This window comes from Capsicum annuum, chromosome 11 (genome assembly GCF_002878395.1).
Source record: "Capsicum annuum cultivar UCD-10X-F1 chromosome 11, UCD10Xv1.1, whole genome shotgun sequence".
In the NCBI taxonomy this organism is placed as follows: Eukaryota; Viridiplantae; Streptophyta; class Magnoliopsida; order Solanales; family Solanaceae; genus Capsicum; species Capsicum annuum.
In genome coordinates, this window is record NC_061121.1 from 46,572,472 (window position 1) to 46,585,966 (window position 13,495).

At 36.5% G+C, this 13,495-nt stretch overlaps 2 protein-coding genes across 3 annotated transcripts; one reads left to right on the forward strand and one right to left on the reverse strand.

Moving 5' to 3' along the window:
• Positions 1-735: 735 nt before the first annotated feature.
• LOC107847760 (DNA polymerase lambda) lies at positions 736-9,669 on the forward strand. Of its 2 annotated transcripts, XM_016692232.2 has the most exons (14): positions 737-1,007; positions 1,287-1,424; positions 3,273-3,596; positions 3,721-3,814; positions 3,926-4,056; positions 4,234-4,296; positions 5,055-5,234; positions 5,313-5,366; positions 6,864-6,952; positions 7,641-7,731; positions 8,434-8,514; positions 8,990-9,057; positions 9,141-9,225; positions 9,330-9,669. In XM_016692232.2, the coding sequence occupies exons 1-14, from the start codon at positions 903-905 to the stop codon at positions 9,423-9,425; spliced, it is 1,599 nt and encodes a 532-aa protein (XP_016547718.1). In that variant the 5' UTR covers positions 737-902; the 3' UTR covers positions 9,426-9,669. The 2 variants fall into 2 exon arrangements, with proteins under 2 accessions (XP_047255590.1, XP_016547718.1); XM_047399634.1 differs by lacking the exons at positions 8,434-8,514; positions 8,990-9,057; positions 9,141-9,225; positions 9,330-9,669 and adding an exon at positions 8,231-8,374 and having other exon boundaries at positions 736-1,007.
• A 2,657-nt stretch (positions 9,670-12,326) lies between these two features.
• Positions 12,327-13,283, reverse strand: LOC124888831. Its single transcript, XM_047400119.1, has one exon. It carries the CDS (start codon positions 13,281-13,283, stop codon positions 12,327-12,329), a length of 957 nt encoding a protein of 318 aa, XP_047256075.1.
• Positions 13,284-13,495: the final 212 nt, after the last annotated feature.

Here is a 13,495-nt window from a genome sequence, read left to right on the forward strand (position 1 = left end):
ATAAAATAATTAATTAGGGATAATATAGTAAAATTACGAAATAGCTGAAGCAGGTAAAGAAGCCGACATGTTGACGAAGAGCTGCCTCCTTCTTCACTCTTATTAATAGTAGTAATTCTTATATATAAATTACTTAAAATAATTAATTAAGGATAATATAGTAAAATCACGGAGCAGCTGAAGCAGATAAAAAAACAGGCATGTTGACAAAGAGCTGCCTGCTTATTCACTCTTATTAATAGTAGTAATTTTTAATTAAATATTATTAATTTTTTTATATATAAATTTCTTAAAATAATTAATTAGGGATAATATAGTAAAATTATGGAACAGGTGAAAAAGCAAATATGTTGATGAAGAGGTGCAGGCTTCTTCACTTTATTAATAGTACTCCCTTCGTTTCATTTTAATTGTCCCTCTTTCTAAAAATATTTGTTTCAATTTAGCTATTCTTTTATGAAATCAAGAGAATTTTATTATGTTCTTCCAATATTACCCTCAATATTAAATAATTAAACAAAATATATTTATTCAAATTCATATTTTTAATGTATAACTAATAGGATTATTTTAATAAAATAAGTCTTTATTAAATAATTTCTTAAGAAACGTGTCAAATCAATAAAAACTAATTAAAATAAAACAAAAAGAATAGTAATTAAATATTATTAATTATTTTATATATAAATAATTTAAAATAATTAATTAAGAATAATATACTAAAATTACCGAACACCTAAAGCAGCTGAAGAGCAGGCATGGTGACACAAGCTGGCTGCTTCTTCACTCTTATTAATAAGTAGTATAAAAGGGGAATATATACTGGATCTTTTCTTTCTAGCGTCTATCTGAAGACATCAAAACTGTATTCAACTTTTTTACTTACACTGTACTGTACTATAATGGCGCCAAAGAAGGATAAATCTCCACCGTCTGATCCAAATGGTATATTTTCCGGTATGATTGTCTTCTTGATCGATACCGGTGTTCAATCCCGCCGCTTACAGGTTCCAACACTTCTCTTCTCTCTTCATATTTTCCTTTTTTAAAAAGAAAAATTACTGCGTCTGTTTCAATCTTAATGGTTTTAGGTTAAACATATGTTAAATGCACCAACTTGTGGTCTTAAATATTTCTCGTCATAGTTGAAACTAAAGAGTTGCCGGAAAAAGAAACAGGCATTCTTTTTGAATTGAGACTGACTGAAAAGGAAAGTAGGCCAAACAAGTTGAAACAGAGTGATTAATTGTTTGAATGCTATTTTTTTCTTCTTCTTGTTTTTGTAGATATGGAAGCAGAAATTGGTGCAAATGGGGGCTAAATTAGAAGACCGGTTTAGTAAAAATCTGACCCATGTTTTTGCAATGGATGCAAATTCGCTTCTTCAGAAACTTGATAAACAACGTCTCATTCGATCCAAAACTGTGAGCTTTATTAACTCTTATGCTTTGCTGTCTCTTTATAGTTGAGACTTTTTTAATTAAAATGAGACTTTTTATGTTGTTTTTATGTTATATGGTTAAATGGGTCTTATAGTCTGTTTGGCCAAGTTTTTGGCAGGTCAAAAAGTTTTTTTTTTTCCCAAAAATTACTTTTATTAAAAAACAAAAAGGGAGGCTTTTTCAAGCATTTGGGAGAAATTAAGTGCTTTTGGAGGGCAGCTAAAACTGTTTTTCATATGCTAATTTTTTTTTTCTATAAAGCATTTTTGAGAAAAGGATACTTTTAAAAAGCTTGGCCTAAACACTAGTTGCGGTTCAAAATTTTTTAAAAATTTATTGGTCACACACAAACAGCTTCGCACCAAAATTATTATTTTGAAAAGCATTTTTGGAAAACACTTTCCAAAGTAAGTCGATTTAGAAGCTTCGCGAAACAGGCTATTAGTCTTGTTGGTACAATTATATCAGGACTGGTGTCTACTGCGTACTAAGAGCTTTTTTCAAGTTTGTTTAGAGCAGTATAAAAGAATAAATGTGTCCAAATGGAATGGAATTGATATTTGTGTGTTCATATAGCCATTCCAAGCTAGTCAAGATTGATCATTAGTAGTAGCTATAGTTAAATTTGTTATGATAAATTTGTGTTAGTAATTTTTCATAAAATAGATATGAGGATTCATATAACCAACAGCTAGTTTGGGGCTGAGGTATACTAGTAGTAGTTGTTGATATAGTTAAACAGGTCTTTGTATTTCTTTATTATGCTTCTATGAGTCATATTAGAACTTTCAAATCATTGAGCTGCCCCAAAAGTTAACATGGAGGTGTTAATTGAGATACTATTGAAGCAATTCTCTTTAACAAAGAAAAGTCATTCGTGTAGATTATCTTCTGAGATTGGGTTGAATGTATGTAGCTATCACTCACCTCATTTTTGGCTGACCATTTTAAAAATTCTTGTGATAATTGATTAAATGACACTTTGCTTCTAGCATGTCCAGTTCTATCCGTGAATATACCTTCAACCTGTTGGTTAGTTGGATTCCAATCTATCGTTATTCTTGATTCATTGCTTTCTTGGATTCTTCAAATTTCAATGCTTTCCAAAAATATGGTTTTTGTTTGTAAGGTTTATCATCTTTCTTGCTGCTGCCATTCTTATCCTGCTGCTTCAAAGTACTAATCTTTTTTGATAAGCTGCTTTAAAGTACCATTGTGGTATTTCAGCACAGTTGAGGATTCTGAAATTCCTCTATATTACTGCTAACCTTTTAGGAGTGGCTTATAATTTTCGTCATATATTTACGAATTTCTGATATCTTTTCATATTCAATGGGCCTCAGTTGTCAGGGTTTTTACCTTGATTTTCTTATCAAATTTGAGTTTTATTTTTCTTGAAAGGAAGATAAAAGTATACCACAATTACTTTTACATTTCCTAAAAAAAAAATATAAAACTCTTCCATATTTGGCTAAACTCTTTTTTGGAGAAAAAATTTTGTACCTCTATAAATTGAGAATATTTCTTCATATTTAAAAAAAAAAACGTAATAGCGGGTTTTATGCTTTTTAAATATGTAGGTCGCCTGGCCAAACCATATCAATAATATGCTTTTTAAAATAGTTTTCTTTGTCATCTGATTATATGGTTTGCAAATATAAGCTTCCGCATGGTGCCATATTGATTTCGAACCCAACATGAGTGACCTAAACATGTTGTTTTACACTAAATGTGTGAACCGTATGTTTGATAGATGATGTTTCAAGTGATTGATTCTAAAATACGTTTTTTTTCTAACTATCTTGGTGATTGTTTTTCGGATTTCTATAGAAACTTCTTGCATATCAGTGGCTAGAGGACAGCTTGGTAAAAGGAGAAAAAGCATCTGAGGATTTGTATGTCTTGTCCCTGCAATCAGGACGAGGAGAGTCCCTTAGTCCTAAAACTGATAATGACGGTCATTCTAGAGTTACACTAAAGAAATGTCGAATATCTGCTGAAGATGCCAAAAATTCAAGCCCAAGATACATGAATGACACTAAAGACCATGCTATAGATGACTCGCGAGATGCTAAAAGTGCCTCTTCACTCGCATCACGCTCTTCAAGCCCAGAAGTGATGAGTTCTGAGGCCATTGATTCTCATAATAAGCCCGTAAGTTCAGCAGCAAATTGCCCTTGCTTAATATGTTTTCCTGAGCCAGAAGTACATGCCAGAAGTACATCTGTTACCATGTGGTTACCTGAGTCATATTTATTTCGACCATTTTTTTGACCAGGTTGGAACATTAGACTCGTCTTCACTGTATAAGCCTCCGGATCTAAACCGAAATATCACTCAGATATTTGGGAAGCTTATCAACATATATAGAGGTGGAATATCTTTTCATATGATTTATTTTTCTAGATTCTCTCTTGTGAATGCCTTTGAGTTGGAAGTTTGAGCTTTCAAAGTATGAGATGATGACTGATAGTTAATTATAGCCCTGGGTGATGATCGGAGATCATTCAGCTATTATAAAGCTATACCAGTTATTGAGAAATTGCCATTCAAAATTGAGAGCATGGACCAGGTTAAGCACCTACCCGGTATTGGAAAGTCGATGCAAGATCATGTAAGTGAATTCTTCTATTTAGAACTTTACTAGAGAGATATTTATTTCACACGATTACGCAGAACTAATTATCCCTTAAACTACTTTCTTGAATTTTAATTTCTGGATTATGAGTACTCATGAATCTAGTTTATGGCTAAAGCTACCGGATAAAAGGATATAGTTGTTTGACTGCAGATTCAGGAGATATTGACCACTGGGAAGCTATCTAAATTGGAACACTTTGAGAATGATGAAAAGGTGCTGTTATGAGGATGTTTCTGGTCAAAAACTCTTAATATTTCAGCAGTCGCTCAAGTCTCTTATGTATAATCATTGCACAATGTGGAACTTCTTTGCATTGTAGTAGTGATTTGTGAAGACAGAATCTGGCAATCTTTTCTGAATTTGCTCTATTATTTTTTTATGTGTGTGCGCGCGTGTTGCCTCTACATGTTATTGGTCTCTGGCTCAATCATCAATCTTTGCTAATATGTTAAAATGAAGTCAAAAGCTTTCAAAATCCTGCTATTATGCCTTATTGGCATACTTCATGTTTGTATATTTTGTTCCTCTTCTGTTTCTGTATCCTCGTGCTGATTTACATATGGAAGGAATTGAACCGAGAAACTTTTTCGTATCTTTTATAGAGAAGAAAAAACAGTGTAAGCGTCATATACGTTCAAACATTTTGTTTGGTTATTCTAAAGTACTTTGGAGCTGAAGAGCTTATTTTACTGTAAGTTATTTATTTATGGCTGCCAAATATTGCTCTCTGGAAAGCTTATTGACTTAATTTCCCTGTAGTAGGAATTTAACCTAGGCATTGCGAGTTCTTGTTTTTTTCAAAAATTGGTTGGAGCACATTCAAGTGCTCTATAGCATTCGTTAGGAGAGCGGAAATTGCACTCACAAAATTGAAGATACTTTTTCAGCTTTTAACCTGCCAGTGTTAGGACGGCTTGCCTAAAGCAAGAAAAAATTGAAGCCCTCATTCTAACATTATAATGATTTCACAGGTAAAAACAATCAGCTTATTTGGAGAGGTTTGGGGTATTGGTCCATCCACTGCTCTAAAACTTTATGAGAAAGGACACCGAACTCTTGATGACTTTAGAAATGAGGAGTCATTGACTCATTCTCAAAGGTTGGGGTTGAAATATTTTGATGACATCCAAACCAGGATTCCGCGGCATGAGGTAGCCTATTATGCTCTGCAGTTCTCTCAATCATAAGTACTTACTGGTTTTTCTAAACAGTAAAGCTTGATTATGTAGGTTGAAGAGATGGAACGTCTGCTACAGAAAGTTGGAGAAGAAATTTTGCCCGGTGTATGACTTTTGTTCAATTACTTGTTAAGCGTTACTTTCATGTAAAAATTGTGGTGCTTCACCTACTCCTTTTGATGTATGTGTTAATGCCATTTTGCGTTATACAAAAATGAATCAGTTGATCAAGTTAGTTAGCTTTGGCATATCAGCAGTTAGTTATGGGCTGTTGAATTAGTTAGGAGCGGTTAGCAGATAGATCCTTTCTCATTTCTATGAAAGGCATTGTATCATTACAAATTCAATCATCAATTGATCATACCATAGGTTCCCTATTGAATTCTATTCTTCATCTTCTTTTCCACCCAGCCCCCATAGCTGATCACTCGAGTTATTTGCATAAAACTCCTGTCCAGCTGCTGAAACCTCGGATTCCTCTGAGAATCCCTGTATTTTGGCTAACATTGGTATCAGATCTTACGGTTCTTGGACCATAGAAGAATGTAGACACTAACAGGGGTACTGTTACACAAAAATGAATCAGCTGATCAAGTTAGTTATCTTTGGCATATCAGCAATTTAGTTACTGGCTGTTGAATTAGTTAGGAGCTGGAAGCAAATAGATTCTTTCTCATTTCCTATAGAAGGCATTTTACCAGTACAGATTCAGTCATCAATTGAATGATACTACAGTTTCTCTATTGAATTCTATTCTTCATCTTCTTGTCTACCTAGCCCCCATATCTGATCACAGGAGTTTCTCCGTCTAACTCCTGTCCAGCTGCTGAAACCTCGGATTCCTCTGAGAATCTTTGCATTTTGGCTAACGCTTTGATGTATGTGTTAATGTGCCAATTGCTGAAAATTGCTCATTCCAATCTTGGAAAAAAAGAAATGCTTAGAAGCTTGAACGTATTTGACAATAAATGGAATTGAAGGCCTACAATTATTGATGCTCCTCATACAAATAAGCATGAATAGAAAGATTATTGCGAAAAAGTTATTGTATTGATAATTTTTCTTGAAGATGTATACTACTAGCTAGATTTTATTCAGTTTGGGAAGTAACTCAAAATTTTAAATTAACATCTGTTTCTTAAGTGGGGAAAAGAACAGCAGTGAACTGCTTTGCATTTTTACAATTTTGGGAAATTCAATCACTTCGGTTTGGCTCTCTTATGAAGATATCTGGATGTATAACTCTATTTTGATCGATATGGTCATGAATTTGTTGATCTTCTTGACAGAAGTTAGAATTACAAAAACCAGCTGTACTTGAGGAAGAACAATACATGTAAATTCTGCAGCAACTCCAGTTTATCTTTGTCGGCTTATTTATTTACTCGTTAGTTTGTTGAGTATCCTCAAGAACTACTGGAATTGTCTTTTACTTGATAAAGTTCACATATTGAAACTTGTTTACCTATTCCATTAAGGTCCAAGTGTCAGAGCAAGAACACAGCCTTTTTTCTTTCTTATTTTATTTTTGTTTTGAGAAGTACATTTGATTTTACTTTAAAGAGAACATGTAACCTTTACATATTGAATCCCTTGCTTCAGGTGATTGTTGTGTGTGGAGGATCATACAGACGTGGAAAGGCTTCTTGTGGTGATATGGACATTGTTATTACTCATCCTGATGGAAAAAGGTAAGGCCCACCCCCAGCTAATCTCGAAGGCCTTCCATTTTAGTTGGCTGATCTCAAGTGTGTGCTGGTTTTACTTCTTCTTTAGGTATTCATATCCCAATGTATGGCTTATCTTTCACATAGATTTCTTTTAGACAGTTAGCTTTTCTCTATGAAATGTGAAGGTTGTTTGACGGATAATTCTACAGGAAGCACGAAACCACTTTTGAACTTTGATTCCTTCTCTCATAAATTATAGAGAAAACCTGGAACATCGTACTCTTCATAATAAAAGATGACATAAAAATTTTCTGTATATTACATGTTTTGAAAAGTATATTTTCGTGGGGTTGCTGGTGAAGTTTGATGTTTATGCCTTCTGGTATTTAAATGTTCAAAGCGCTGCAGCTTTCCACCTATGTTCAGTGGGGTTTCTTTTTATCAGAATCCGGAACCCAGTCCATGTTTCTCTTCACAAATATTCCATTTAAACTTTACATGAAATAGCATTAGAGTTTTTCCAGTGCTTGGTGGTTCTTTTTTCCTCTCCCCAACTCCCACCCCCGCCCGGTCACTTGTTTCTGCTTGGCTCGCTTGCTGATTCCCAGTGGTATTTGTGCTTATATCTAAAATATCGTTATTAATCTCCTTTTCATGTTAATTTCATTTCAGACTTGAATAATATAATAATTTGGCTTCATTCCTTCAGTCATATAGGCTTTCTTCCTAAGTTTGTAAAGCGTCTAAAGGACATGAAGTTTTTGAGAGAAGATTTGGTCTACAGTGTTCATAGCACAGAGGTAATTACTTATCTTCAGTTTACAACCTGTCCTCTTCATGTTTCTTTACTAATCACGTTCTCAGCATCCTTTCATTTTGAGCTTTATGTTTTCTTCAACTGAAACTTTTGAAATTCCACTTGCCCCTTTCGTTAATTCTCCCTTTTATTAAAGTTCAGGTGTCTACTTAGGTGCACTTGAACAGTATATTTTGTTCTCGTTGCATTCTTTGCATTGAGGAGTAAACTATATGAACTCCACTTCTATGGGTAACCTTGTGTATCCAAATCTCGGATAATATACCTTGTCAATCCAAAGCTTGGTGGCACGTTTCATCTTTTGTGCCTTTCTTTTGTCATAGTGGTATCAAGCTCTACGACAATGCAATTGTAAAAATTAGTAGCGTCAAGCTAAGTTTACTCCAACCTTCAGTTCTTACTACTATCTAGATTGTAAGCGATAATTGGGATTTAAACAGAATGTAATGTGATTTCACTTATTTGCTTTGTTCATTTGATAGATATGCTATTCAAAGTATGCTTTCTGCTCAGACAATTTTATGGGTGAGGCTGTAGTTTTCATGGTGTTCTCTAAGAAATTAAATGAACTCTAATATCTATAGTTCTATCTTCTTTAAATCCTTTTCTTGATCGAATGTCAAACTAAACAAAATCTTAATTCTTGTCAACTGCCAAAATGAAGTAATGTATCATATGGTCACAGGGTACAGATTCAGGAGTTGATACATATTTTGGCCTCTGCACCTATCCTGGTAGAGAATTGCGACATCGCGTTGACTTTAAGGTATACTGATGAGATGTCATTTGTTTGGTCAAGCAATGATCGTCATTTGTCAGATATTTTTGGTTGTTTAGTGGTCATTTCAGTTTATCACAAGTAAGATGAGTGCATATCCTTGTTCCACAATAGTTTTGGTTCTTTACAGATGTAGTGGTCAATTCTATTGATGACAAGTATGAGATCTGGATTTGTTTGCAATTATTTTTTCCAAAAAAATAATTCTATTTATGATATATGAAATGCTGAATATCACCAACGTGTTCGTTCTTGAGAATAAACTGAAAAATAACCAGAGAAAAGTAGTGTAGCGCAATACTAGCTTTTCTCTCATTCTCGTTCAAATCCTTTTAACTGTTGACAACTTTTGTTATATGGCAAGTATAAGATCTGAATCTACTTTTGTTCATTCAATGCTGTTGGATAACCTGCATCATACATGAGTATGTAAAAGTTGCAACCTCTCGCTTTCTGTTGTCAGGTGTATCCAAGAGAGATATATGCATTTGGACTGATAGCATGGACGGGAAATGACGTCTTGAATAGAAGGTATTCTTCGTTAACTCGCTACCCAGGTGTTCGTTTCAGCCACTTCTCTATAATCAAATTCATATTGCAATTGTCTTTTACAGGCTTAGATTATTAGCAGAATCCAAGGGCTTCCTTTTAGATGATACTGGGCTATATCCTGCTACTCATGGTTCCGATGGAAAACGGGTATATAGTTTGCATTTGTGGTTGTGCAACATATGTTTCGCTTTGTCCTGTCTTTCTTTTTCTCTTCACTTTCATGTTGGTGTAATTTGACGTTTACTGCACAGACTAAAGGTAGTGCGAGCTTGAAGTTTGATACTGAGAAGCAAGTGTTTGAATTCCTTGGATTTCCCGCACTGGAACCACATGAAAGGAATTTGTGAGAATGCCAACAAAGGCTTGGATGTTGAGCTGTGCCATTTTTGCTAGATTTTTGGGGGACTTTAGGGACTGGACTCAAATCCAAGGGAGAGAAAAATTGATCATCTTAAATGTATGGAACAATATGTTATGAGATATAAGTAGTTACTTTATATAGGTGTATCTAAGGGCATGTATATATGTGTATGTAAAATAGTTGTTACTTTTTTCTTTTTGGTTTAAAGGATGGGTAGTTGATTGCTTAAATCAAACGTTAGACATAGTCGTAGTAGTCATGTTATGACTAGACAAAATAACAGTCCCAGCCACATCCCGGCTTGGTAGGTTAATAGATGATTGTCTTACTTGTCAAGTAAAAGTAGTTCCTTGTATGTCTGCTTCCATTACTGCACAAACAAACACTGTGCTTCCAAAAAATCGCTTCTCGCTCTTACTTTTGCTAGCACATCAGTGTCCCTAAACACGTGCATCGACATCGCTGCTTCCAGCTCCAACATTAATGATCTGCATTCACAAAGGAGGTTGTAATAGAGGGTGTGGTCAGATATAAGCATGTCAATCATGGTCTTACAGTCAGTATCAATTTGCATGGGTTTAAACCCATGGCCATTGGCTAGGAGAAGGCCCTGCGAAGTGCAAGAAGTTCAGCCATGAGGGGGTTTGGTGTGAGGAATGTGCTCATGAAAGCCCAATTTCTATCTACCTGAGTGGTCTCTAAAGACTCCCCCTATCCCTCCAGATCTAGGAGTGGCATTAGCTGATCCATCAATATTTAACTTAAGAGTTCTCGTTGGAGGGGGTTCCCACTTGACTTGTATAGGGACTTTAGGATCCATGTTTGAAGGTTGACCCTTGACAAGAAGATGGTATTCTATAGCCAGCTGAATGGCGTGATCATGGGGGCAGTGTCTTTTTTCTGAATAGATTATTATTCCTGGTGAGCCAGATATTCCAAAGGCAGTAGTCAGTGAGATCCTTCCAAGTTAGGGTGTGGTTGTAGTTCTTTTTGGAGGAGGCTATCTAGAAGTCCATCCAATTTGAGCTATTCAGGTTGTGGAGGTCAGCACCAATAAGGGAGAAACTAGAGAGGCTCAGGTGATTCCAGAAGAGAGTAGCATTGGGGCATTGGAAAAAAATGTAGGATATGGTCTCCCAGGCTGGCATAAAGGGCTCTATTCTAGAGCTTAGCCTTGTGGAGGCCCAAGCTTTCTTGAGCTCTCTTTTTGGTAATGGTATCCCAGCTGAGGAGATAAAGTTTCTTCTTATCACCAGTGCTTCCCCATAAAAAGTCCCTCTAAATTTTGTTTATGCTTTCAGTGACTTTAGAAGAGAGCTTAAGTAATTGCATGATATGAGTAGAGATACTGCTCAGTGTGGCCTTGGCTATGGTAAGATGTTTGGTTTTCCAGCTAGAGAGCTTGTTCTGCATCTTGTCTAGAACTAATTAGAAGTCACTATTGATAGGATTCCTATTAAAGATTGGATACCCCAAATATTTGCTAAAATTCTAGCTGGCTTTAGCCGGAGGAGGTGACAGTGGAGTAGTTTCTAGAGAATATGACTTTGGATTTAGAGTGGTTTATTTTCTGACCAGATTGGTTGCAGAAGGAGATGAGAATGTTATTGATGGAAGTGTAGTTATCCTGGTTGGCTTTAGAGAAAAGGGTTAGGTCATCAGAGAAGAACAAATGGGAGATTTTTGGGCCACCAGTTGTTATACTGATTAAGGTTAGAGCCTTAGAGGTGACAACTCTGTCAATGCTTCTGGAGAGGCTTTCCATAGAAAGGATAAATAGGTAGGGGAACATGGGGTCCTCTTGCCTAATGCCTCTAATGGGATGGAAGAAGGGGGTTTTCTTTTCATTGACAAGGATGGAAATTGAGCTGGTGGACACACAAGACATAATAAGCTGGATCAATCTGGGAGGGAAGATGAAGAAAATTCGAGTACTCCTGATGAATGACCATTCTAGCCTATCGAAGGCTTTCTCTAAGTTAATTTTAAGGATCATATTGAGATTTTTACCCTTCATTTTCCTGAAATGGGAGATATATTCCTGAACAATGATGGCATGATCACTGGCTCTTCTAGTGGCAACGAAGCTAGCTTAGCTAGGTCCAATGATATGGGGGAAAAGAGGTTTAATTCTATTGACAATAATTTTGGTGACTAACTTGTAGTTAGTATTGCAGAGTCCTATGGATCTGAAGTTTTTCATAGCTGTGGCATTGTTGCACTTGGGAATGAGGCAAAGAAGGATAGTGTTGGTATTAGGAGGCATAGTTGAATTGGTGAAGACCTCCTTACAGAAAGCCTCGATTTTGGCCCCAGCTATGTTCCAGTATTTCTGATAGAACATGGGGTGTAAACCATCAAGCCCCGGGGCTTTGAAAGGATTAAAGAATTTCAGAGCTAGCTGGATCTCAATATCTCTTAGGGGATCATCCAGCTTAGGCAATTGGTCAAAGAGTTGGCATGGGCTCCCATTGTTGGGTTCCAGGTTGTTGAGGTAAGAGAAGGGGTGGTCAATGGTGTAGAGATTCATGTAAAAATGGAGGATGTGCTTGGTGATATCCTCCTCATGGTGGAGGTTATTGTCAGCCTCATCCAAGATAAAGGTGATTTTATTTCTTCTCCTCCTAGTGAGGGTAGAGGCATGGAAAAAGGAGGTTTTGGCATCTTTATGGGAGAGCCAGTTGGTTCTGGATTTGATTCTCCAGAAATCTTCCTCATTTTGAAGAAGACCCTTATATTCACAAAGCAGGTCATTCTCAAGCTGTTAGAGGAAGCCACTATAGCGGTAGTGATGGGATTTTTGGTTTCCATCTAGCCTTGTAAGAATTTTATTCATTTTCTTGAAGATGTTCCCAAAAACCTTAGCGTTCCAGATAGTATCCTTGTTTTAGAAGGTATTAATGGCTTGAGAGAGGCTATTGGGGGGTGGGGGTGAAGCACCTATGGAGAAGGTCCTTGAAGGATGGATGACTGGACCACATAGGTTCAAATCTAAAGGGTTTGCTATTAGAGGGGACCTCTGATTGGAGAGGGCGGGGAGGAGGGGACAGTGGTCAGACTTGGTTCTGGGTAGATGTGTCATTGTTGACTCCGGATATCTTTTTATCCAAGAGTCATTGGCTACATACCTATCAAGTCTTTCCAAAATAAGGCATTGTCTATTACGATGCCTTTTATTAGTCTTGGTATATTTACAACCTTTGTAGCCTAAATCTATCATACTACAGTTATCAAGGCATTGTCTAAACTCAAGAATTCTTTTTGGGGATGGGTAGTTCCCTCCAAGTTTTTCATTAGAGCTGAGTACCTCATTGAAGTCTCCACCAATTAGCCAATCCTCATTGTGGGATTGGGCTAGTTGACAGAGCTCTTCCCAAAGAGAAAGCCTAGTACTAAGGTCTGGGCTAGCATAAACAACAGAGAAAAGCCAAGGTTTGGGATCAGGGATTACCTTTACCATAACATGGACTCCTTGATTTGTGATAGAAATGCTATTCAGCTTGAGAAACTCTTCTTTCAACATAACTACAATACCATCCTTCATGCCTGAGGCACTGGATTGGACTTGAGCATCAAACCTGAGGGTTTCAGTATGAGCCTTGTGCTCAACCATCATAGTTTCCAAAAGGACAAGCATTGCAGGTTTATGGGTCTTGACCATAGCCTCACATTGCCTGTGGAAACTCGCACTATTGGCTCCTCTCGTGTTCCAGATGATGAGATTCATCAAGTCCAAATCCTGTGCTGGTTGTGCTAACAGACTTTTCCCCTTTCCCACCTGGGGTGTCTGAGCTTGACTTCTATATGGGCTCACTGTGGTTGTCGGGGGAGTGTTGTCTCCCATGCTGTTCAGAATCAGAGATTAAAGCTTCATCTCTCTCGGACAGTGAGCTATAGTAACTATGCTGGAGTGCTCGTTGAACTCTTTAAAAAGGGGCTTTTCAAGAAGAAAGTGATCTAAACTTGGTTCTCCAAAGGTTGCTAATATTTGCTCTAGTTATTGGTTGTTTTCTTTGAGAGCTTCCAGAGTTGAAGATACGCCCAGACTTTGATTTT

Coding starts and splice junctions, on each gene's coding strand:
- LOC107847760 (XM_016692232.2), top strand. CDS start 903: ATGGCGCCAAAGAAGGATAAATCTCCACCGTCTGATCCAAATGGTATA. Junction 1,425..3,272: donor GTCTCATTCGATCCAAAACT/GTGAGCTTTATT, acceptor GGATTTCTATAG/AAACTTCTTGCATATCAGTG. Junction 3,815..3,925: donor GCTTATCAACATATATAGAG/GTGGAATATCTT, acceptor AGTTAATTATAG/CCCTGGGTGATGATCGGAGA.
- LOC124888831 (XM_047400119.1), bottom strand. CDS start 13,283: ATGGGAGACAACACTCCCCCGACAACCACAGTGAGCCCATATAGAAGT.